Here is a 22,715-nt window from a genome sequence, read left to right as displayed (position 1 = left end):
TCACTAGCTTTTGTCTCTACGGCATTCCAGAGTGCATGCCTCTGTCAAGGCCTGACAGTCCCATTACGTGCAGACAACACCCAAATGCAGACACACACACACACACACACACACACACACACACACACACACACACACACACACACACACACACACACACACACAGAGAGACATACTCTTGTCACTGTCATGTCACTGTCTCTATTGTTGTACTAAGTGCTGTCTGTGTGGAAGCAGCCAAATCATTCTACTGCAAACCAAATCTACCCTCTGGCATAAATAAAGTTACCTCACCTTACCTTACCCATACAAGAACAACTGTATTCACAATCCTTTCAGGGAATGGATGAGGCTAGAAATTGAAACGTCTCTCACAGGAACCAGGAACCAAATTCACATATAGTAGTGCAATACAGGCATTCCAGTTGTGCACTGGTAATGACAGACATGTCATTCCTCCTATTATAGGTCAGTCTACCGTTACAATAAGTTTGTTTGTTTACAGCAACACTAAAGCGCTTTTCCTCTGTCACACGCATGTTATTTGCTTATCCAGCAAATAACGATGTATGATTTATTTACCTGCGTGTGTCTTTATTTGTGTGTGTGTCTTTATTTGTGTGTGTGTGTGTGTGTGTGTGTGTGTGTGTGTGGACCCCCTCATGAATGATGCCATAATGATCCTGTCAGCCAGATACCTGCAATTACAATGCCTCATTTTTTGCCTTTTCATTTTTAGCTACAGTAGGTGGCGCTATACCTCAATTGAGAGGATATAGGATGGGTTGATATTGGCTCCTGGAGTCCAACATATGAAAACAAATGGTATTGTATTGTATTCTATTCTATTGCTGGCCCTACAGTTCTCGAGATATTCACAGAAAATTGTGTCCTGCCTACCCTTCTTTTGCAGTGTGCGACGGATCAAACAACTTGACAGAGTTGATAAGTTTAATGACCCTATAACAGCACATAGCAGAGATGACACAGGCGGATCTGGGAAGGGCATAAAAGGGTTATACCAAAGGAAGGCTGCAGAGTAGTTGTTTTTGTTTACGTCTTTTTGGAAACGTTGGTTCTCACGATGAGCAGTGTCACCATTCCATTCAGTTACTGAGTTAGTCAATTAAAACGATTCATAGCCTCTTTGCTACTCACCCACTGAGGAGATTTTGAAGGAATTTCCAAAGTGGTCTGACACAATTAGGCCTACCGGTATAACAGATCAAATATATTGTGAAATGGATAATGATATGACAACATAATCATTTTTGTGTTTTCAGTTATCAGTAAGACTTCCATAAAGATCAAATCGCATATTTTGGCCAACTAATATAAACAACCTTTTCTTCATATGCATAGGCTACTTTTTTGCCACTGTAGACTACACTTCATGAAACCAACATGACATGGCGTTGTCACATACCAATATTTTTACACATTTTTTTTAAACAATGTCCTATTTTCTTTTCCTCAATTGAATTTGTAAATGTCTGTTTAGCATTCAGCCCAACAATTAGCAATAAATGAATAACCTGATAAAAACAGAGAGAGAGAGAGAGAGAGAGAGAGAGAGAGAGGCAGACAATAAGACAAAGAGCAAGAAAATATATGTGTCTTGACAGAATAGAATAGAATAGAATATACTTTAATGTCCCCATGGGGAAATTTGTCTTGGACTCATCAAAGCAACCCAGTACATACTGTATAACATGGATATGACAGACAACACATTACATAACATTACATAATAAATAGAAACACTGAAACATTGACACACACACAAGCTAACAGCACAGGAGAGCCACACATGTCATTAGATGTAAAACAAAGCATCACACTGAGAAAAGGGGTGTAACCAGTCCAGGACAACGCTGAAGTTGGCTCCAAATTGACATTCAAAATGACATCCACTTGTCTATTCGACAACCAGGATTGTGTGACCTCATTTTAAAACCTGTCAAGGTGATTCCACAAGGAGACGCTGCTAGCCAGACCTAATTTCATAGTATTTACATTTGATGGTTGCTAGACTATTTGCAGTGTTAACTGACAGTCATCTTGGATAATATTACATGTCCAGTTGTTGTCTTTAGGGCTACTGAAGACAACGGAAGACTACCACCACAGTCAACTTTCCATGAGCTTAAAGCACACAACTGTGATTCGGCTACCTAAGGCTAATTTAATGCTACATGATAATAGCCTATCGATTTAGGAAGTCAATCTCTCTATCAAGGCAATTAGGGGGGCAAGAGCACTGTTGTTATCTGTTCACTTCTCTGCAACACTCTGCAACGTCTGCCTTTCTGCCTGCTTGTCTCACCTATAGAGCAGAGATCAGCCAATAGCGTTTCAGAACCAGCACCAACTCTCAAACAGCTGAATGGGGAGATAGAAAGATGAGTGGATCTGCGGTCTGATTAGCTAATGGCAATGCATTGAAATGAAGCGCCACAGGTGGAAAAAAGGATCTTGTGATTTTGAGTGGGCATGAGCCAGCCCTAATTGTATGGGCACAACATCCTTGTAAGTGATTCTTATGATAACCTTCATCACCCTCATCACCATAAGCAATAACTAACACTTACACTTAAAGGAATTGATCCTTTTTCAGTCATGTTCTATCCACTCCCACTCCAGATGTGCTCATGTCCTCTGTGGAGTAGGCCCATCTGCCTCAGGTACAGTAAGTCATCGCAACTGTTTGCAGAACACACTGCTTTGGCTACATATATCCATCTCCACATCGCTCATTCAGGTATTGTGCTTATGCTGCATGTTCTGTTGATTAAATCCATGCCTACACAAATTTATTTGCATATCATTATGTATTTTTTGCTCTATTCTGCTTGAATTCTGAGTCCTATTTAATTGGTCTAAAAACTGCTGTTGTGGATGTTATTGCTAAAAGTTCCTGATTTTGCACTGCCCCCTAATGGCCAAATATGGTTTCCCATTGCCCATTTTCATTAGATTCTCCTGTAAGATGCCCTGGGCTTTTTTCACAGTTTCTTTCAATTGTTTACACTCAATTTTTCAAACCGGGTTCTTTTTTAGCAAAATATAAGCGTAGAACTACAGGTATCCAAACACCACACTCAGTTTGCATAATTCATAGATTGTTTGCAAAATTACAATCTTCAGTCAAAACATACACACTTCAGTCAAAACACACACACTTCGGTCAAAACGTACACATATTTGAACACAGTCCTCAATGATCAGACACTATAACAGCAGTTTCACACTGCTGGGATAAATGGCAAACACATTTGCAAAATATGTTTTTATATACTGTATATAGGAAGTAGCATGTGCTAGATTTTTGGCCAGACATTGTTATGTAAGGGATCATTTAGATGTCAAAATATAGTGATAAACCCACAACATTCTTCATGATTAGTTCGACATAGGGAAAATGTACACAAATACTGTAGGTCTATAAACTTGCACTTGCACTGCACAACACTGATGTTGTAGAGTGAATATTTCAAGTATTTCTTTCAATACTTACAGTGCTCCTTACCATAATCAGTTACAGTAATCAACCAACAATGAAAACAATGAAACAAATAAAATCTGTAGACAAATAAAAACTACTGCATAAAGTACATACACTTTGACCCTGAAGAATAACTAAAAGCAACAAGACTGTATAGCACACCTGAGTGCTGCATTTTCAGTTTTGCACGTGTGCTTACACACCTGGTGGATGTGATTATCAAATTTGTTCAATAGTGTGGTCAATGGCAATCCGGGCTTTGTAATGACAAGGAAGTAACCTCACAATCCTTGTCTGTGTCTAACGTGTGTAATGTTTAGCAAAAAGGGTGAAGCAGACATTGTGTAATGTTGTGCAAATCTGTGGAGGTGTTTTGCTCGTTGGAGTAAAATTGTGCAAATTGTGTGAACATGTCCATTTTAGTGTGTAAACAATCGCAAAAAACGGTAAAAGCTTAAACTGTTTACCATGTTGTTATTCGCTTTAATTTGGTTAAAAAGCGTCAGCGAGATGTGAGGTAATGTAATACATGCACGCTGTGTTTTCCAGCTGACCGCAACTTGAAAGCAGAACTGTAGACTGGAATCCTAATAGCTCGGTGTTGGATAAACACTATCACCCGATGGCCGAAACGTGCATTAAAAAAAAGAACTGGAAACCAAACGTAAGGAGAACTGGATGCGACTGTATTGCCAACTTTAGCCTCGTCCTGAACAACTGAATTCTATGCCTTCCACTAACAACGTTTTTGAAGCAGAGAGTAACAGAGCAAGCAGAGAGTAACTTTCTGTGCCCCCCCTTTTCAATGCGCAGAAGTGGCAAGGGGCTGCGCAATCTTGCAAAAATATGGCAATCGAAACTTACGGAGAACTGGATGCGAATGTGTTGCCAACTCGATACGTAAAAAATTAAAGCCTTCTGATTGGATGGGCCTAGTTGACAAGTGAGTGGGCTCAGACCCATCCATGCCCACCCGTAGCCACGTTATACTAGCCTTGCCCATGAAATTCAAGTCTTGGGTGTAACTGCCTTTCGTCCGCATTGTCAAGTTCACTCTCTGTCAAGTTCATAGACTAGGCGCTTGAAAACATATAAGGAACTGAAACAAGGCTTCTGTGAGTATAGGCTACTTTCAATTTATCAGATAATGAAAAATGTAATCAGGGATGAGCAGTATTTCTAATACATGTATTTGAAATACGTATTTCAAATACAAAATACTATTTTGTCATTTGTATTTTATTGAGATGATGAAAATGCCTTTTATTTTGTTTCAAAATACTTCAGCGTTGTGTATTTTTGTATTTTCAAAATACTGTAAAATACTTTGTGAGACACTGTGATGACATCTATCTAACTATCTACACTATATTACCAAAAATATTGGGTCACTTGCCTTGACTCACTATGAACTTAGGTGACCTCTCATTCTTAATCCATTGGGTTTAATATGATGTCGGTCCACTCTTTGTAGCTATAACAGCTTCAACAATTCTGGGAAGGTTTAGCAGAATTTATGGGATTTTTTTTACCATTCTTCAACAACAGCATTTGTGAGGTCACACACTGATGTTGGACTGGCTCTCAGTCTCTGCTCTATTCTCTGCCCAAAGGTGTTCTATTGGGTTAAGGTACTGCACTCTGTGGAGGCCAGTCAAGTTCCTCCACACCAAACTCTGTTTTTACGGACCTTGCGTTGTGCACTGGTGCAGAGTCATGTTGGACTCTTGGTTGATGCTGAAGCATTCAGAGTTCCTTTCACTGGAACTAAGGGGCCAAGCCCAGCTATTCCAACATGACTGTGCAGCAAGTGTGGTATAACAGATGCCAGCTTGCTTAGCTGTACGTGTGGAACGTTTGTAAACCTCACTCCCCGACGCCTCAAGAGCGCTGCTGGCATGAAAGCTAGTAGCCTGGGCTTTAAGCTGGATTGTTAGCACACTTGACTCCCGATCCATGGTGCTGCTGTTTCGTGGGTTCAAGTCTGGGCGTGTGCAGGGTTGAACCGCAGTGGTTCAACACAACGCAGGTTACAGTAGCACGAGATCTCTGTCTCTGTCTGTGGCACCTAAGCATAGTCAAGCCCCTGTGATGCCACTCTCGGCATATTGCACTTACAACACAAAACATGCAGTGTATTTTTTAGAGGACCAAAGAAACGATTTGCCATCCTTGGACCAGTAACCCTCATCAAAAACCTTTTTTGTAAGGTTCAATACCATCATCAGGCCCCATAGGTGTCGTCTGAATGCAACACTGTTAGAGAAGTTAGTTGTGCTTAAAGGCATCAACTGAGGAGACACCACTAGCTTACACAAGGACAGCATAAAGACTTGAGTTCACAAGCTTATATCGCAACACTTAAGTTTGCAATTTTCCTTTCTTTTTTCTGTTTTACAGTATTGATGTGACAACCTGTTTTTTTTTTTTTTTTTTTTTTTATATTGATAGAGGTTGTACACTATGAAACTCACCATATCTAATCTGTTGACTGATTATGGAAAGAGTCTCTTGCTTTCAGCTGTTTTTCCAGATAGTGTACAAGTGAAGGGATAGACGAAAAAGTTTTTTTTAGAAAGAAGTATTTTGTAGTATTTTGAAAATACAAAAATACAGTATTTTATTTTGATACATTTTTTGGCTGCTGTATTTTGTAGCTTATTTTGATAATTTTTTTAGGTGGGTATTTGGTATTTTATTTGGAAATGCATTTTGATATTTGTGCCCATCCCTGATCATAACTAATGAGGTGCCCTCACTCACACACTACAGATTCAGCCTCAGGAATGGGACTCTGGCCCTCAACCCAAATCCCAGTTGAAGGAGAAGGTGAGCAATACAATCCAATATTTATCAAGGCATACGGTACATTTAATCACAAGTAAATAAAGAAAACAGTTGGAATACATGGTTGAAATCCTGATGTTTGCTGGAGGGCTCTGAAGTATCCATAAAGTGCATATAGAATGTTATAAATCCATACTGATATAGTGATGTATGCAAGTTCTCTCTACACATGACCATTTGGCTTGAATGATCTCCATAGTAAGCGGTCTAACAATATTTGCTCATGAAAGAAAACCGATATGTTCCATAATTATGTACCATGGCATTTTTTTTTTTAAAGCAACAGTCTATGATTCAGACAGTTATTCACTTATTCATTTATGTATTTATTGGGGGCCACAATTTCATGGGGCCCAAGATTTTTGGCGGAATAGATGTATTTCTTTACAAAATAAATAGCTAATAAAGGAGGTAATGATTATAGACAGGCATGTATGTGATGAGTGCGCAATATAATTGCCATTCCCGACCTGTCGCGTGGCAATGTGACGTCATTTGAGTGCTGTAACTACAGTATACTCGTGCTGGTGGTCGCAACACTTGTAGTCTTCTCATAAACAGAGGTGTAACAACAGAGGAAAGGGTGATTTTGATACAGACCAGAAGAAAAAGGTAGACAATGCCAGGACTGGCGATGGGACTGGCAGCTGCATTGGCATCAATGTCAATAGTTGGTTCATATGATGATTATTGATTCAGTGGAAGAGGAAAAACTGCTGCTTCTGAGCCTGCTTGCAAAGAAACGAAGAAAAACAATGTGCAATGTTCAAAAGGAAATCAAACAATCTCTGCCAAGGCCCTAAACGTTGGTCATGATTAGATCATTCATCAGGTCAATGAATGAAACAAATGTCCAAACAAATGTGGTTTACTGAACACAAAATCAAGCTTCGGACATTACCATTGCAGTCCACTCATCTAAACTCCATAGAATAACAGTGGGGTGAGTCAAAGAGGTGTCATGGGCGGGTCTTGAACCCGGGCCATCGGAGTGGCAAACTGACCTTTTAACCACACAGAATGACTTTAGTGCAGAGCAGACAAAGTGAACTTAACTGAATTTATTTCAGGCAACACACGCAATAAAGCTCAGAAGCTCAAGGAGGGGTGGGGAGGGGGGGACAAAAAAGGTACAAAAGAGTTGAATCAGGTCCCAGCCGTGGCGCAACTGGCTGGGGCACCTGCACCACACGCCGGCGACCCGGGTTCGATTCCCGCCCCGTGGTCCTTTCCGGATCCCACCCCAACTCTCTCACCCATTCGCTTCCTGTCTCTCTCTACTGTCCTGTGAACATTAAAGGCACAAAAGCCCAAAAAATATACTTTAAAAAAAAAAAAAGAGTTGAATCAAAAAAACATTCATCCAAAGAGTAATCCAGAAAATCAGAGTCCAAGAGTTCAATTTGAGGGAGGAAAGGCAAACAAATCCAATAGGAAAATCCAGAAGAGATACCTTAAACCAGTGTTTCTTAACTGGTGGGTCGCGACCCAAAAGTGGGTCGCGGAGGTGTCCTAGGTGGGTCGCGAAGGGATGTTGTAAAAAATATAGGCTATGTATATTTTTTCATGCAACCACTTAAGGTTGACCCCAGCCACGGAGATATGCCACCATGGACTAGGCTACAAGTTGATAAACGAATATTTCCTCCCCTCCGTTTTCAACATTTTAACATTTAACATCGCGCACACTTGTCAGTTTTCAGAAAAGTTTTCGTTGACACCCGTGTTCATGCCGCCAAGAGCATGCCAAATCTTAGTGGTGTAACAAGAAGTTTGAGCCGACGTTAGCTAATCAGAATCCCGAAAATATCAATAACATCAACGAATCACTTCCTTGTTTCATTTCAACTGTATTTGCAAATGCAAAAAACGAAAAGGGTTGGCACCAACATTAGATTATATTTTGCAACTGCTACTCGGAATGCATCCATGATCACCAAAGCCAAATGAAAATGTAAACATTGGCCACACTTTTTGCGCAGATGCAAGTAGCCTACTTCGTTTTTCTCAGTTCACATTCATACGCGAAACGAGTCCACGAATCTCCACTTTTGTCGGAGTTTTCAGAAAGAATTCAGAGGCGAAACCGCCGTTTGTGTGTAGGCTACACGTAAGGCACAAACGAAGGGAAAAGTATCTGTTTGTCAAGATACCAGTGAATGTGAGAACTGGGCTTGAGTCCCTGATCAGATCTAAAAAACATCTCCAGTTCTCTCATTAATGCTCCTAAAACGCATATAGGTCTAATTTGCACATTGTTCTCTGGTCTTTTCGTTGTAAACCTGGCCTAATAGGCCCCTCGTGTTAATTGCTGTGTTCACATCCAGTTACAGTGTGATGTCAAATCTAAATGGATCTAAATGTTGAAATGTTTGTTTTGTAAATCTAAATGTTTGTATTTTGTCGATTGTAATATATTTTGAGAAATAAAATATGTTCTTTATATATTTTAAAAAGTGGGTCGCGACCTAGTAACCATAGGGAATTGTGGGTCCCTTGGCCAAACCAGTTAAGAACCACTGCCTTAAACAGTCCGGGTCAATCATAGCCTGGTCCTAACCATCCCATAATACTACCATTTCATTTCGTATTATGGTCTGGAATTTCTTTGCTCTGAAGCGCTTGCAGGAAGCGGGAAGTAACGCCCAGTTCTGGTTTGAATTGATTGGACAGCTCTCTCACCCCAATCGGCGATAGTTACTCATAACAACATAGCGCAGGCGTTTAACGTCATCGTCACGAGCGCCCTCCCCCTTTCGCCCCCACCAACCCGTCTCTTCGTTTATTGGCTGCTTTCTGGAGGGGGGGCGTTCTGTTACAATTCTACCGAGCAGAATGCTCCACAGAGGAGCACGGCCAGACTCGTAGTGGAGGCAATCCTTGGCCGGAAGTACGTGGATGGCTCGCGAGGCTAGGTCAATCACAGAGTGATTCCACAAAAATCCACAGAATAAATTCCACAAAAAGGCTTAGAGCTTGAGATAGGGTTTCACGAAGACTTAGCAAAGACACAGACAAAGAGCAGGGTTTAAATACACTGACACAATGAGAAAATGAGATATGTGTCCACAGAAAATGAGGAACAGGTTAACCCGTTTATTCCCAATTTTTTACCAGCCATGAAAATATCAAAATCATGTGTCTTGAGTAACTCTTTGAAGTAATCAATTACTATTTTTTTAAATTTGATTTAAAAAGTGGGTGAAGAGGAGTGTTTTATTTTCGGTCACAATTGTGACCAATGGGAAACTACGATTTGAGGGATTTTCTCTTTTTTGACACATTTCATTGTGCAATCATCTAATTTCCAAAAACTTCCAGTCAGAGATGATATGGGGACATTGTCCCAGGTATGTTCTTTACATTTATATTTGTATCACAATACAATACTCAACATTGACTCTGCAATTCTCTGTTATATTCTAGTGTGCCGACAAGCCATTATATCACACTATTACAGTATACATAGCTATTGTAATAGCTGATTTTCTATGCTGTTCTGTATCTTAATTTTACTTTCAGTCATTACCTGCACATATCAGATCTAACTGACTGTCCAGATTTTATTATCATACCTCAAAAACAGTAAATCATTGTCCTGTTTGTTGACAAAGAACGGTTTAAGAAGGTATTATAAGTAGGGGTGCCAATGTGAGAGATGCGCTTTTGTTAAAAATATGTATTTCTTTATGAGATTTTCCTTTTTCTCCAAATAATTTGCTTCCTTACCATGATGGATTTTTCCTCATTTTGTTTAATTGAAAAATTACAATAGATCACCAACAGATTAGTTTTTATACCTGTTTTTAGTCTTTTGTTCTTTTTATTGGGTGCCAATATTCTGGAGGGTACTGTACCTGGATATGACTGCATCAAGTTCACATTTAGAGGGAAAGCAGCATCTCCCAGGAACACATGGGCCAGGTTGGGGCACCCTGGCAAATGTGCCAAACTCACTGCTTTGAAAAATCCCCCCCCCCCCCCCCCCATCACTCTCACAGCCAAAAGCACTAGTATCCACCATGGTGAGACGATATCTTGCCTCACACACGGCCATAAGCATGATGGAATTTGTAGTCACTTCCAGGGCTCGCTGGGGCTTTGATTGTGACATGCTTTCCATCGATGCACCCTGATGAAGTGTAGGTCATCAAATCGGTGTGTAGACATTCTGAAGTACTCAAAGTGCATCTCTTCGTCTATCATCTTCATTTGTTTCACAAGGATATTGAACTCACTATATTTATGTTTGCCATTATTTCAAAAGGACAAACATTCCACCTTCTTCTTTGGGTGCCTCTCATATGGGGTTTTATGCACCCTCCCTTCCTTCCTCGATCCTCGTCCTCACTGATCTAGATAAAGAATGATGGGGTGGCAACAATGGGATAGTCTATCCAGTGTTAGTTATACTGTAGGTCAGTGAGAACGCCCCTCGAGGATCGAGCATCGAGGATCGAGGAGAGATGTTGAGAGGCACCCTTTGTTTCTTTGCAAGCAGGCTCCATTAGGCTTGACTCCATTATCATCATAGCCATTGCTGACATTGACGTCAATGCAGCTGCCAGTCCTGCCACTGTTTACCTTTTTCTTCTTGTTCTAGTCCATAGAAATGGCAAAGTTGGTAGCCTTTCTTCAGTTGCGAGTCGACACCTCTGTTCAGGAGACCACCAAACACGAGTATAAAGTTACGGCGCTCCCGTAACGGCACATTGTCATGTGACAGGTTGGGAATGGCGAGTATATTGCACAACCAGCAATCACATATTTCTACCACTGTCACCAATGCATATTGTAGGCTACTGTATGCTTTCACATCACATGCACCTACAATTCATGAATGGGGAGTATATTACATGCTTAATATACTCATAGACATAGAATGGATGAATTGAGTATTCTACTGTGTTTGCTGATGTTAAAATAGTGTACAGGATATTCAACTTTGATTTATAGGCCTAATTAAATCCTTCTATTTGGGCTGGGTATTGAAATGGTCCTTTTGACTGAATGGCGACCACAGTTGAACTTTTTTGAACTTTCAATTGCTTTGTGATATTTTACATCATATGCAGGCTTTGTTCTAATTCGCCCCATCTTTTAGTGCCTATTTCTAAGTTCAAGATTTTCATATCAAAACTAAGACAATTTTTTTCCATTCTATATCTCCTTTAAGAAACACTTGAACCAACCTACAGTAGTGCAAATTAATGATTTTAATGAATTAAAATTAAATTGTATTCATTTCAGTATAATCTGAACTTTTATCTAGGCTATACTGTAGCTCTGTGAAGTATGAACTTGAACAACACTGCCTACAGAATATACCTGCTTGCTACTCAGATTGTCTAGTCTTTACACTTGTTATTGTCACTAACTACCCATTTTCTTAATGACATTTCATTTTTTCATTTGGCTCACAGGGTCCACAGAAGAGTGGATAAACAATATGTTACCAGGAATCGGCATAGGAAAACAGAAATTGAATAAAGCCCGGGAAGGAGAGAGCGAGGAGAGAGACAAAGGAACTACTGGGGATACAGAGTCCGCAGATAAGGAAATGAACAATATGTTACCAGGAAGCATCAAAGGGAAAGGGGAAGCTAATAAAGCCCAGAAAGAAGGAGAGGAGAGAGACAAAAAAACGAATGGGGATACGTGGGAGGGTCTTGCTCAGGTCATTCTGAAGGTGAGCGTGGAGGGGATCCCACAGCAGCCTTCAGATGGAGTCAAGATGAAAGATTCAGGAAGCACAGCGGGTAGCAAGAGAATCAATAAGGCTGTAGGAAAGACAGGGCATAAGAGCAGTCCAGGAGACACACAAAAAGGCATCAAAGACAGAAGTCTTGACAAAAAGGGAATAAATAAAGCCCGGGAAGGAGAGAGCAAGGAGAGAGACAAAGGAACTACTGGGGATACAGAGTCCGCAGATAAGGAAATGAACAATATGTTACCAGGAAGCATCAAAAGGACAGGGGAAGCGAATAAAGCCCAGAAAGAAGGAGTGGAGAGAGACAAAAAAACGAATGGGTATACGTGGGAGGGTCTTGCTCAGGTCATTCTGAAGGTGAGCGTGGAGGGGATCCCACAGCAGCCTTCAGATGGAGTCAAGATGAAAGATTCAGGAGGCACAGCGGGTAGCAAGAGAATCAATAAGGCAGTAGGAAAGACAGGGCATAAGAGCAGTCCAGGAGACACACAAAAAGGCATCAAAGACAGAAGTCTTGACAAAAAGGGAAGAGACACAAAAGAAGAGGAAACAGAAATTGATACACAAGGTGGAAATACAGAACCAGGTCACCCAATAACAACAGTCAAAGGAAAAAGTAGGCATGAGGCATTAGTGGCAGACAGCCACAGTGCAGCAGCAGTTGACAGAACAGATGAACTTAATCCAAAAGACTTCCTTTACCTGCTGAAATTGCTGGATATCACGCTTCCAGGGGGGGTCCTCAATCCTGAAGTTATCAAAGAATCACAAAAAAATACGTCCATTAAACATGCCGGATCAATCATCACTGCGCTGGAACATTTTGAAATCCAGTTCTGCAATATACCACGATTGGGTAGTAGGGAAGTGCAGAGAGCTTTAAATCTGAAGAGTGGCAATGATGTGCGTGAGCTCACAAATATAATTTTCTTCAAGGTCATTAAAGAACAGAAAAAAAGAGAGGAACTGGAGGAGATTTGGAAGATGAACTCAACATGCACAGGCAAGGGGTTCAGGATGCGGGACAAGTATACAAGGGACAAAATCAGCACACCTAAATTTCACACCAAATACATCACTAGGGCCTTTGATAATTTAGAGATTGGGAACGACTTGCCAACAGTGACACGCGGTACGAGAGTGCAAACACAAACTCTGGAGAAAATGACATTCTTAAAAGAGTCCTTTGACCAGCGCTTTGGGGGTCATGGTAAGAATACGGATGAGATGGAGTGCCTGAAGTTCTTCCATGAGCTGGGCATGATTAGTCCTGGTGAGGAGGAAGTAAAGTATACCAGAGGCAACCAAGTGAATTATGGCTTCCTCAAAGGAATATTGGACTTCTTAGTAGAAATTTGCAGCAAAGGACAAGGGAAAGCAAATAAAGCCCAGAAAGAAGAGCATGAGGAGAGAAACAAGAGATTTGTGATTGAGTGCAAAAGCACCTCTGGTGACATGGTGGGGAGGTTCTTCAACAGACCTCAAAATGACGAGTGTCTGGCTCAGCTGATTGAAAACCATGAGTACTGCTTGCAGACCCAAACTTATATGTACATCCTGAACAAAGCTGATGCGCTGCAAGGAAAGTCTCTCTCACAGAAAGCTGTGATGGTTATCAGAGAATATCATGGGAGACGTGAGGAACCAATCTTTTACTGGAACTATCTCCAGTTGGACAACAGTATCCACAGTGACATTGATGAACTGCGGGCTTACTGCCAGAGGGATGTGTTGGCTTGTTTCCTGGCAGTGTTAAATCTAATCTTCCAGAAGGAAAAGAAGGTTGTGAACACTTGATTCTTGAACTTGCTTAGCCTACCTAGTTTTGCCTGTGCCTGCCTGATTTTGACTTCGCTTGTTGGATTACATTTTTGGATTGTTCACCCTGCCTATTAGATCATCTGTGTTTTGACCTTGCGTCTTTGCATGTTCTGTAGATTGTGGACTTTGTACCATTGCTGATAGTTTAGTTATAATTTGCTTATCATTAATGCAAGTAAACAAACCAGCCATAAAAAAAGTGCACTTCCGAAGTGTTACAGTCATACCAGGCTCACCACCAGCCATACCCATGCCCCTCTCTCCACCAGCCACACTCACTTCTTAATCTCCTCTCTCTCATGTAGCTCTCCCTTCTGGTCTCACCCCCAGTCTACTGATCACCTATCCTGGAACATCCAGACCTTGGTAATCCTTCAGATTAAGGGTCTGGCCACAAATGATATTATGGCCCAATTCGATCGGCGACACCAAGCAAGCATTTGAACATCTCACTGCACGGAGTGGATAACACTACGACCAATGTACTCTGACTGATTCCGGACTTCGACACAATTGGACAACACTACGACCAATGTTTACTCTGACTGATTTCGGACTTCGACACAATTGGATAACACCAATTTTACTGACTTTGAAAGTTGCAGCGCTGTCGTCATCAGTTAAGCTCGTCTCTGGCCCGCCTACAGTATTTCAGATACACCGATGTGATTGGTATCCCCCGATGCCTTGGGTAAAAGTAACATGCATCATTGCTCCTTGATCTTGCAGACACAATTCAAATTGTGCTCTCGGAAGAACTCTGGATTTCTAGGTCAACTTTAAAGTCCTACTTGGTGTGGAAAAAATCTCCCCAAAGACTGACCTTTACCTGGAATCTTTCCTGAGAGTTAAGTTTGAACTTTGTTCTTGTAGGAAACATAGGAAAGTCTGTGTGACAGCTTGGAGAGACAGCTGACTGGAGGGAATAGTCCCCACTGGGGCTGTCTTGGGCTAGCTACCCATGGCGGAAGTCTCAGACGCTGCTTCAGTTTGTTGGGGACACCCACCACATGCTACAGAAATTGAACAAAGGAACATACTCCTAGAGTCTATGAGAGCAAGGGCGCAAGATGGCTCAACGACTAACAACATGGCTACAGACCCAGGAACGGACACGACTACAAGCAAGAACACCATACATGAAACAACCACAGCAGCTTCTGGACACTCACTTCAGGTGTACACCTGTAGGTGAAAATAACATCATTCACGGGACCCACCAAGGAAAGAGAGGGTGCTTGAGAGAGCAGAGACAAGGGCCTCGCATTGACCAGTGCTTCTTACGAAGCAACCAGTCAAATCAGTCAATTGAAGCACAGTGGCGGGACAAAAAACAATGTTTTCAGAGTATCAGCACCCCTGTCACTGAGAAGGATAATGCACCCAACCACAGAGACCGCCCAAGGAGGAAAATCTCAAAGGGCACAGACAAAGTGCTCACCGCCTTCTCAACGGTGAGGGGAAAATCTTCTTTAGCATGACAGCACAGGTTATCCACCTACAGTACCTGGAGAAAAGCAAGTACGTTGATACATGTGTACAGAAGGCCGGTATTCCTGGGTTTGTCTGCCTTGCAGCATATACCAGTATGATCTGTATGATCCGATCATGTAGCCTCAGTAGCCAGGTCGGAAAATCAGGACCTACTTGACTCAAGATGCTTTTCCAAATTCAAGACTAACACTTGCCTACAAAGTACTCTCCGGCTCTGCTACCACCTATTTGAATGCCCTCATACAGGCATATGCTACCACACAACCGCTGTGCTCCTCAGCTGAGCGACGTCTAGCCCTTCCACCAGCACGCTAAGGCCAATCCAAACTTTTCTCATCTGTCGTTCCTCGTTGGTGGAACGCACTACCTGTTCCTATTAGAGTAGGGACATCCCTCGCCATCTTCAAAAAATGTCTGAAAACCCAGCTCTTCAGAGAACATCTCCTCTCATAGCACTACTACAGACAATTACACTCATTAGCCAGGTTTCCATCCAAGGCGTTTTAGCGAGAAAATATTTTAGCGCTTTTATTTTTTACCGATATAGCTGATGGAAACGCTAATTATCGATAGAATTTTGCAAATGTCGACAGAATATTTTTCCGCTTAACTTTAGCGCATTAACACCATATCGATTCTTCAAATGTCGCAAAAATTAGATTGGAAACACTTTTTGTCGAGAAAAAAGGCTTTATCGCACATTCATGTATCCCATGATGCATTATCATCACGTTGAAATAACACAAATATCGCGAGCAGTTCGCATGGACAGATGAGGAGACCCGCCGGTATTTCCTCAATTTAATTGAGGAAAATTATATCACAGCTATTTTTGATAGAAAACGGCATAGGAATGCTACAACATTTGTAACACTGAAATTACTGTTAGCTGGCAAATTTAAAAAAACTGTCTGACTAATCTCTCCATTTTTGTTTGTTTGTGGAAGGGGGTGTCACGTGGAAAGTAAAAGGTAGCTAATTTGCGACATACCCAAAATTCTGTATGGAAACGGCTCAAAGGCAGATTTTTTTGGCGATACACCAAGACTTATGCGACAGTTCGTTTTAGGGGTGTGTGATGTCATCACGCACAGCATTTTATCGACAGAAAGCCAGTTGGATGGAAATAGGCTGGAGACAGCAAATATCGCACAATTTTTTTCACGCATATTCTGTTTGTCGATAACAAAATGTCGCAAAAACTGGATGGAAACTTGGTTACTGATGCACTTATTACACTCATTGATGCGCTTATTGTGGTTTTTAAATTGTTTAAATTGAATTGCTCTTAAAAGCTTAAATGTTTTTACCATGTTGTAAGTCGCTTTGGTTAAAAAGCATCAGCCAAATGTAATGTAATGTAATGATTGATCTGGCACCAGATCCAGATGGCAAAGAAAGACAAAAGAGACATCAATGTCATCTTCCTTGACCTGGTCAACGCCTTTGGATCAATTCCCCATAACCTCCTCTGGGAATCCTTCAACTTCTTCCACATTCCAACATCTGTCGCTAGTCTTGTAAAAGCCTACTTCAAAGACCTGTAACTGTGACTCTCAACAGCCGACTTTACAAACATCATGGCAGCAAGTAGAAGTAGGCATCTTGGCAGGCTGTACAATCTCACCCCTGGCCTTCACAACAGTCATGGAGATCATCATCAGGGCCTCAAGATGGGTGGTGGGGGGTGAGAAAATTAAGGACAGGATCTGCCTTCCATCTATCTGACCATACATGGATGACATGAGGAAGGTGATAGTAGTTGTTAATTGATTGATTGTCCAATGAATGTGCTCCCGATTATGGGGATTCCTCTCAGGTGTATGTGTCATGTGATCTGTGGGCTTCGCCATTTAAACCAGGGGGTCAGGATTTGACTGATTAGCTTCGCCAATTAGCAAGGCACTTTCTCGTCGCCATTTTCCAGAAATACATCATGTCCGGTGCCGTTTTCCCTGCGTTTTCCTCATGCTGATTGGTGGTTGTTCCACTCTCAGCTCATGCACGAGCTTAGTGTGGGCACGAGCTCTCGTTCTGTACTTTACGTCAGTCAGTAACCTGGGGCCCGTTGCACAAAAGTAGAATTAAGACATCCGGGATAAGTTACTGAGCCGCGATCACTGAATCCTAAACAAGAGCATACCGGCTGAATTGGTTGCACAAAGACCAATCCAGGATGAGCAGACACGGATTCATCAAGCCAGGTGTAAGTTATCCGGTGTATGTGCGCGTTCTCGTTTCTCCCCCAATAACTCGCGGTTGGAATAAAAAAGACGCGAAAAATAGCGTCTTGCACACAAAGTAAACAACCGCTTTTGATATAGACTAACAACGAGGTAAAGTTTTACTTTTTTGGATGGGGGATCATGATTATTTCTGTTACATAGCGGGAGTAGGTGTGGCAGATCAACTGAATGCAAATTTACGTATGCACCCACGTGTGTGAGAGCTTCCTTGTCTCGGCACGCAACGTCATTAGGAAGCGCTTTGCCACCGCAAAGATGCACAAAGTATCTTGATTTGTCTTAAAAGCCGAATTAGTTCAAAACACGTTCGAAAAATGTCCCCTCCACTTCCAATCAACTACTACAGCAGCCTATTCATCAAACATCTGTCAAAAAAGAAGCAAACAACGAGTAGGCTATGTTATTAATTATAAGGCCACCATAATTTAAATGACATCCATATGGTATTAGGCAGACATTCTGCTGTGTTTTGCGAGTAAATGCATGTTGCAAATAATATATAAATGGAATCTACAGCTCTTTAAAAAAAATCACGTGGAGGTCTCATTTGAATGACAGCTAGCTGAACCAATCAGATAATGTAATTACCATTAGAATCAACTTATCTTGGCTGTGAGCCTGGTCAGGAGCAGGCTAGCTCCACAGAATAAATCGCCATGGTAACTTATACCATAACATATCCTGCTGCCCCCTATCCCGCTTTTGTGCAACTGGATCACGGATAAATTGAGCCAGGATAACCAAGATATCCCGGGTTAATCCCTTATCCTAGTTTTGTGCAATAGGCCCCTGGCACTTAATTGGCTAAGTAAAACGGCACCGGAAACAAGCCCCTTGAAACGCCATGTTGAAGCCTGAAAAAATCGTTCAATTTTGGCACTTTTCACTAGCCTAGCATTCCCATTGAAATTAATGGGGGCGGGACTTGTTCACTTTCTCCAGTTCTTATAATACCTCCATGATTTAAACAACCAGGCAATTCTCATGATTGGGCATGGCACACAAGCTCAGGTTTGATCACCCTATAGCTGGCTACCTTTGATGAGGGTCTCCAGCTCTCAGGCCACTCTCAACACCAAGGCAAACCTCATGTGCATACTAACCATTGGAGTCTGTCTTTTGCCACTTTCTGTGGTTTTGAACTCCAGTGCTTCAGGCTACATCTACATTATGTCAGATCCAAATCCGACACACTTTTTTATGATTCAATTCCTTCCACATTAGACCAATGTCTGAAATGGAGCAATATGGATCCGCTGGAGACCCCAAACTCATTTGTTTCCCCAGCTGTATCAAACAAATTTATCAGTAGTGTGTTACGGAACCATCTGGAAAGAGATGACATTCAAGTGCATGTTACCTTCCCTGATTCGTTGTGCTGGTTTCACATGATGATGGATGTGCCACTTTTCGAGAAGTACATTTATTAATTTGACAGCCATACAGGGAATGGCAATGGATTAGCCTATGCAACTTAAAGACACTATAGTTATTATATAGCCTACTTTGTAACTGTGTATGTAACAAATAAATCCCTCTTGATCATAACAGGGGAGCTACACCAGACGCGTAACTGAAGCGTTCCGTTCGCAACGCGTATGTTGCAGCCGGTCGCAGCAGTTAATTATCACTGTAGTCAATGGAAGTAGCTACACCAGACGCATAGACCCATCTTCTAAAATGGATTTTACGCGTCGCGAACGGAACGCTTCAGTTACGCGTCTGGTGTAGCTCCCCTGTTAGAAGCATGTTGTTCTATGTTCTTTAATGTCCATCACTTGTGGTAGGCTAAGCTATTGGTTATTGGATAGCTTATACTCTCTGCTGCTACCGCTGCGTTGATGTCATGTGTGCAGTGTTGCCACTTCTTTTACATCGTTCGGCGGGGGAAAATAAGCTGTAGGCGGGTAAATAACATTTTGAGTTCAATGGTTCTCTATGAGAAAAACGTCATCGTGCGTTTTTTTGCTGAAGACGGCGGGGTGATTGGGCGGGAATCAGTCAACCCAATCTGGCAACACTGTGTGTGTGTGTGTGTGTGTGTGTGTGTGTGTGTGTGTGTGTGCGTGCGTGCGTGTGAGTTGCTGCGTTTACATGAGAGCTTTAATTCCGAATAAAACCAAGTTAATTCGGAATAAAAGTTAATTCCGCTTTAAAAGAGACCATGTAACGCTTATTCCGCTTGAAAATGATTATTCGGAATTAAACTTAAATCCGAATTAAGTGGTTGGTTTATTCCGATGTTAAAGCAGAATTAAAGCACTCCTTGATCATGTAAACCTTTATTCCGATTCAAAGTTTATTCCGTTTGTTTGGCGCATGCTCGTTTCATTGCTAATTCGTCTCCATCTTCTTTCCCCCTTCTCCGGCACTCTTTTCCTAGCCTGACTCTCGCCAGACCCTTGTAGTTCCGCCATGCTCCACCAGAGGCGTTTCGCTGAGCTGCACACAAGGGTCTGGACTCGAGGGCAATCCAAACTCCTTCCAGGGAGCAAAAAATGATGAACCAATCAGGAGCGCCGAAGCGAGTGTTTGATTCAAACAACAATGGCGGCACGCAGCGAGGAGTCTTGTGCTGACATTGATTCTGCTATTTCAACCGTTTTGTCGAATCTATCGAGTATTCATTCTTTAAAAGAACAGAGAATAGTTTTGAAGACATTTATTGGTGGCAAGGATGTTTTTACTCTTCTTCCGACCGGGTTTTATTTGGCAAGAGCTTGAAGAAGCCTAGCACGTCATTCAAGATAACAGGCAAGTGGTTTATCAAATCACATGCAAGGATGTTTTACAAGGACCCGCCTTCATAAATACATCTCCTATCGAGAAGTCCCAGATTCTTGTGTGAAGCAGACAGCGAACTACAGGATCTGGAGAAAGTCAGGTTACCCTTCTCCTCCTCAGCTAGCAAACGTGAAGCTTGACAATATTCTCGAGCTGTTGGTTAAATAGTAGGCCTATTATCAGAATTACTGCAAAAAACGTTTTCATTATGTTATTGTCCATGCAGTAACGTTAACCCGAGATGACAAAAAGGCCGCTAGCCAGCAAAAGTTTGTTTTCTTCCGGTAGACCTTAATTAGGCTGCGTTTATGCGCCGCCTGTCCAATCGGAACCCTTCCCGACCCCCAGACATTCAACGGAATACAATAAAGCGGAATTAACCTATGTTCCTTGTAAACGCCAATTCGGAATTATTATTTACATGTAAACTCGAAGGAGAATATTTTAATTCCGAACGATTTAATTCTGAATAAACTAATTCGTAATTAAAAACATCATGTAAACGTGGCCAGTGACATCGACATAATAATTCCGCTAAACGTCTGGGGGTCGGGAAGGGTTTCCGATTGGACAGGCAGCGAATGAACGTAGACTAATTAAGGTCTACCAGAAGAAAACAAACTTTAGCTTGCTAGCGGCTTTTTTGTCATCTCGGGTTAACGTCACAGCATAGACATAGACGGCCTACTATTTAACCAGCAGCTCGAGAATGTTGTCAAGCTTCACGTTTGCTAGCTGAGGAGAAGAGTATCGGATAAGGGGGAAAGAAGACGGAGCCGAATGTAAACGCAGCAAATGTGGTAGCGGTAGCAGTTTACTGAAAATAGCACACATGATTTCTGTTCAGGAACCATCCCAGCAAACCGGGCATGAACATCACAGAACACCTCACATGGGACATACACACAGACAGAGGCGGACATCCCGGGTTCAGAGAGTAAAAGTCCGGCCAAGTGTTTGATCCAACCATTTAGTAAATCAGCTCATCCTAATTAGCTGCCAGGTAGATCAGATAATTAGTGATATCACCTGTGATAAGTGAACAGGTAGAAAGAATATATGGCAGGACTTTTACTCTGGAACCAGGAATGTCTGCCTCAGCCTCTGCACACAGAGGATATGTTTTATAAAAGTCACAACAATGCCTCCTCCACCGAAGGAGACTCAAGAAATTTGCCATGAGTCCCAGCATCCTCCATTCCTTCTACAGAAGCACCTTTGAAAGCATACTAACCGGATGCATATCTGCCTGGTATGGGAACTGCACTGCTCACAACCACAGATTAATTCAAAGGGTCGTTAAGACAGCTCAGAAGATCTGTGGCTGTGAGCTCCCTATTTTGAGGATCAGTGTGTGAAAAAGGCAGTTCTCTAACCATAGAATATCCCACCATATTTCCAGATTCAAGACAAGCCCACTTTCACAGATATAAATATATGTTTTACAGGCATGCTTCCTTCTGACATAGCCAGATTTCTTCTTTAAAGAGACCCTATGCAACTTTTTCATAGTCATAAAATCGCTCAGAGATCGTTGTTTTGCTTGACTGACCAGTTTCATCAAAGACAGTAACATTTCCTCCCGCCCCCAGTGTCCCTATCCGCTATTGCAACCTTGCAACTTTCTGATAAGCGATCGTCTTCAGTTTACATCTGGAAGTCAGAGACTCGTAAGGAACAAGAAGAACCACGCTTGCAATTTATATATTTATATATAGCCTATATATGTATAAATATACACACTAAAGCTGTCGGGGAAGCTCTGCAGAGAAATATGCAAGCATAAAACGAGCGAAAACGAAAAACGAAACCGAAACCAGAGATGAAATCGCCAATCCTGCATAATTCCTCTTTAACTACCTGAAGAACATACGTTGTGATCACTCCTGCATAATTTCATGGAGTGCTGAAATGTAGCTGACACTATTTTAGACTTTCTGAACTGTGAAACAAAGCAAATATTTATTGTGATTGTGAACTTATTGCAGTATCATCATAACTATTCCACCTGTGTGTGTATGGTTAAAATTCTGAAGTGCAAAATAGTTTAGACTACAGCAGAAACATGTCCATCCATAGATAAAAATGAGCAAGTCTAACCTCTGAATTTCTTTTCAAAGTGCACTAGATTGATGCATTTTAACGTTAAAATATTCTACATTTTCTTCCGGGGTGGCATACCTCCAGATGTTTTTATGTATGTACAGTATCTATCTATCTATCTATCTATCTGGCAGCAAATATATTACAGGATGCATGCACCAGTGAAGACCACAAGGCTAATTACATATAAAAGATGTTTATTTTT

The 22,715-nt window shown here is 41.6% G+C and overlaps 2 protein-coding genes across 3 annotated transcripts in view; one reads left to right on the top strand and one right to left on the bottom strand.

Annotated features, from left to right (window-relative positions):
• Window positions 1-4,524: 4,524 nt before the first annotated feature.
• Window positions 4,525-17,922, top strand: LOC134089122 (uncharacterized). The gene is made up of 3 exons (XM_062543453.1): window positions 4,525-4,620; window positions 6,278-6,334; window positions 11,776-17,922. The coding sequence occupies exons 2-3, from the start codon at window positions 6,292-6,294 to the stop codon at window positions 13,857-13,859; spliced, it is 2,127 nt and encodes a 708-aa protein (XP_062399437.1). The 5' UTR covers window positions 4,525-4,620; window positions 6,278-6,291; the 3' UTR covers window positions 13,860-17,922.
• A 4,768-nt stretch (window positions 17,923-22,690) lies between these two features.
• plat (plasminogen activator, tissue) overlaps window positions 22,691-22,715 on the bottom strand; it is a 16,811-nt gene continuing 16,786 nt past the window's right edge. For both annotated transcript variants that reach the window (XM_062543451.1, XM_062543452.1), the window contains one exon: window positions 22,691-22,715. This exon is cut by the window's right edge and continues 2,611 nt beyond it. The gene's annotated coding sequence lies outside the window, so the exon portion shown is untranslated.

Source organism: Sardina pilchardus, chromosome 8, assembly GCF_963854185.1.
Source record: "Sardina pilchardus chromosome 8, fSarPil1.1, whole genome shotgun sequence".
NCBI classification, from domain to species: Eukaryota; Metazoa; Chordata; class Actinopteri; order Clupeiformes; family Clupeidae; genus Sardina; species Sardina pilchardus.
This window is presented reverse-complemented; position numbering and strand designations above follow the sequence as displayed.

Bases quoted from the DNA above. Each gene is read 5' to 3' on its own strand.
- LOC134089122 (XM_062543453.1), top strand. From the start codon at position 6,292: ATGGGACTCTGGCCCTCAACCCAAATCCCAGTTGAAGGAGAAG. The intron at 6,335-11,775 runs GTGAGCAATACA...TTTGGCTCACAG, and splicing joins AATCCCAGTTGAAGGAGAAG to GGTCCACAGAAGAGTGGATA.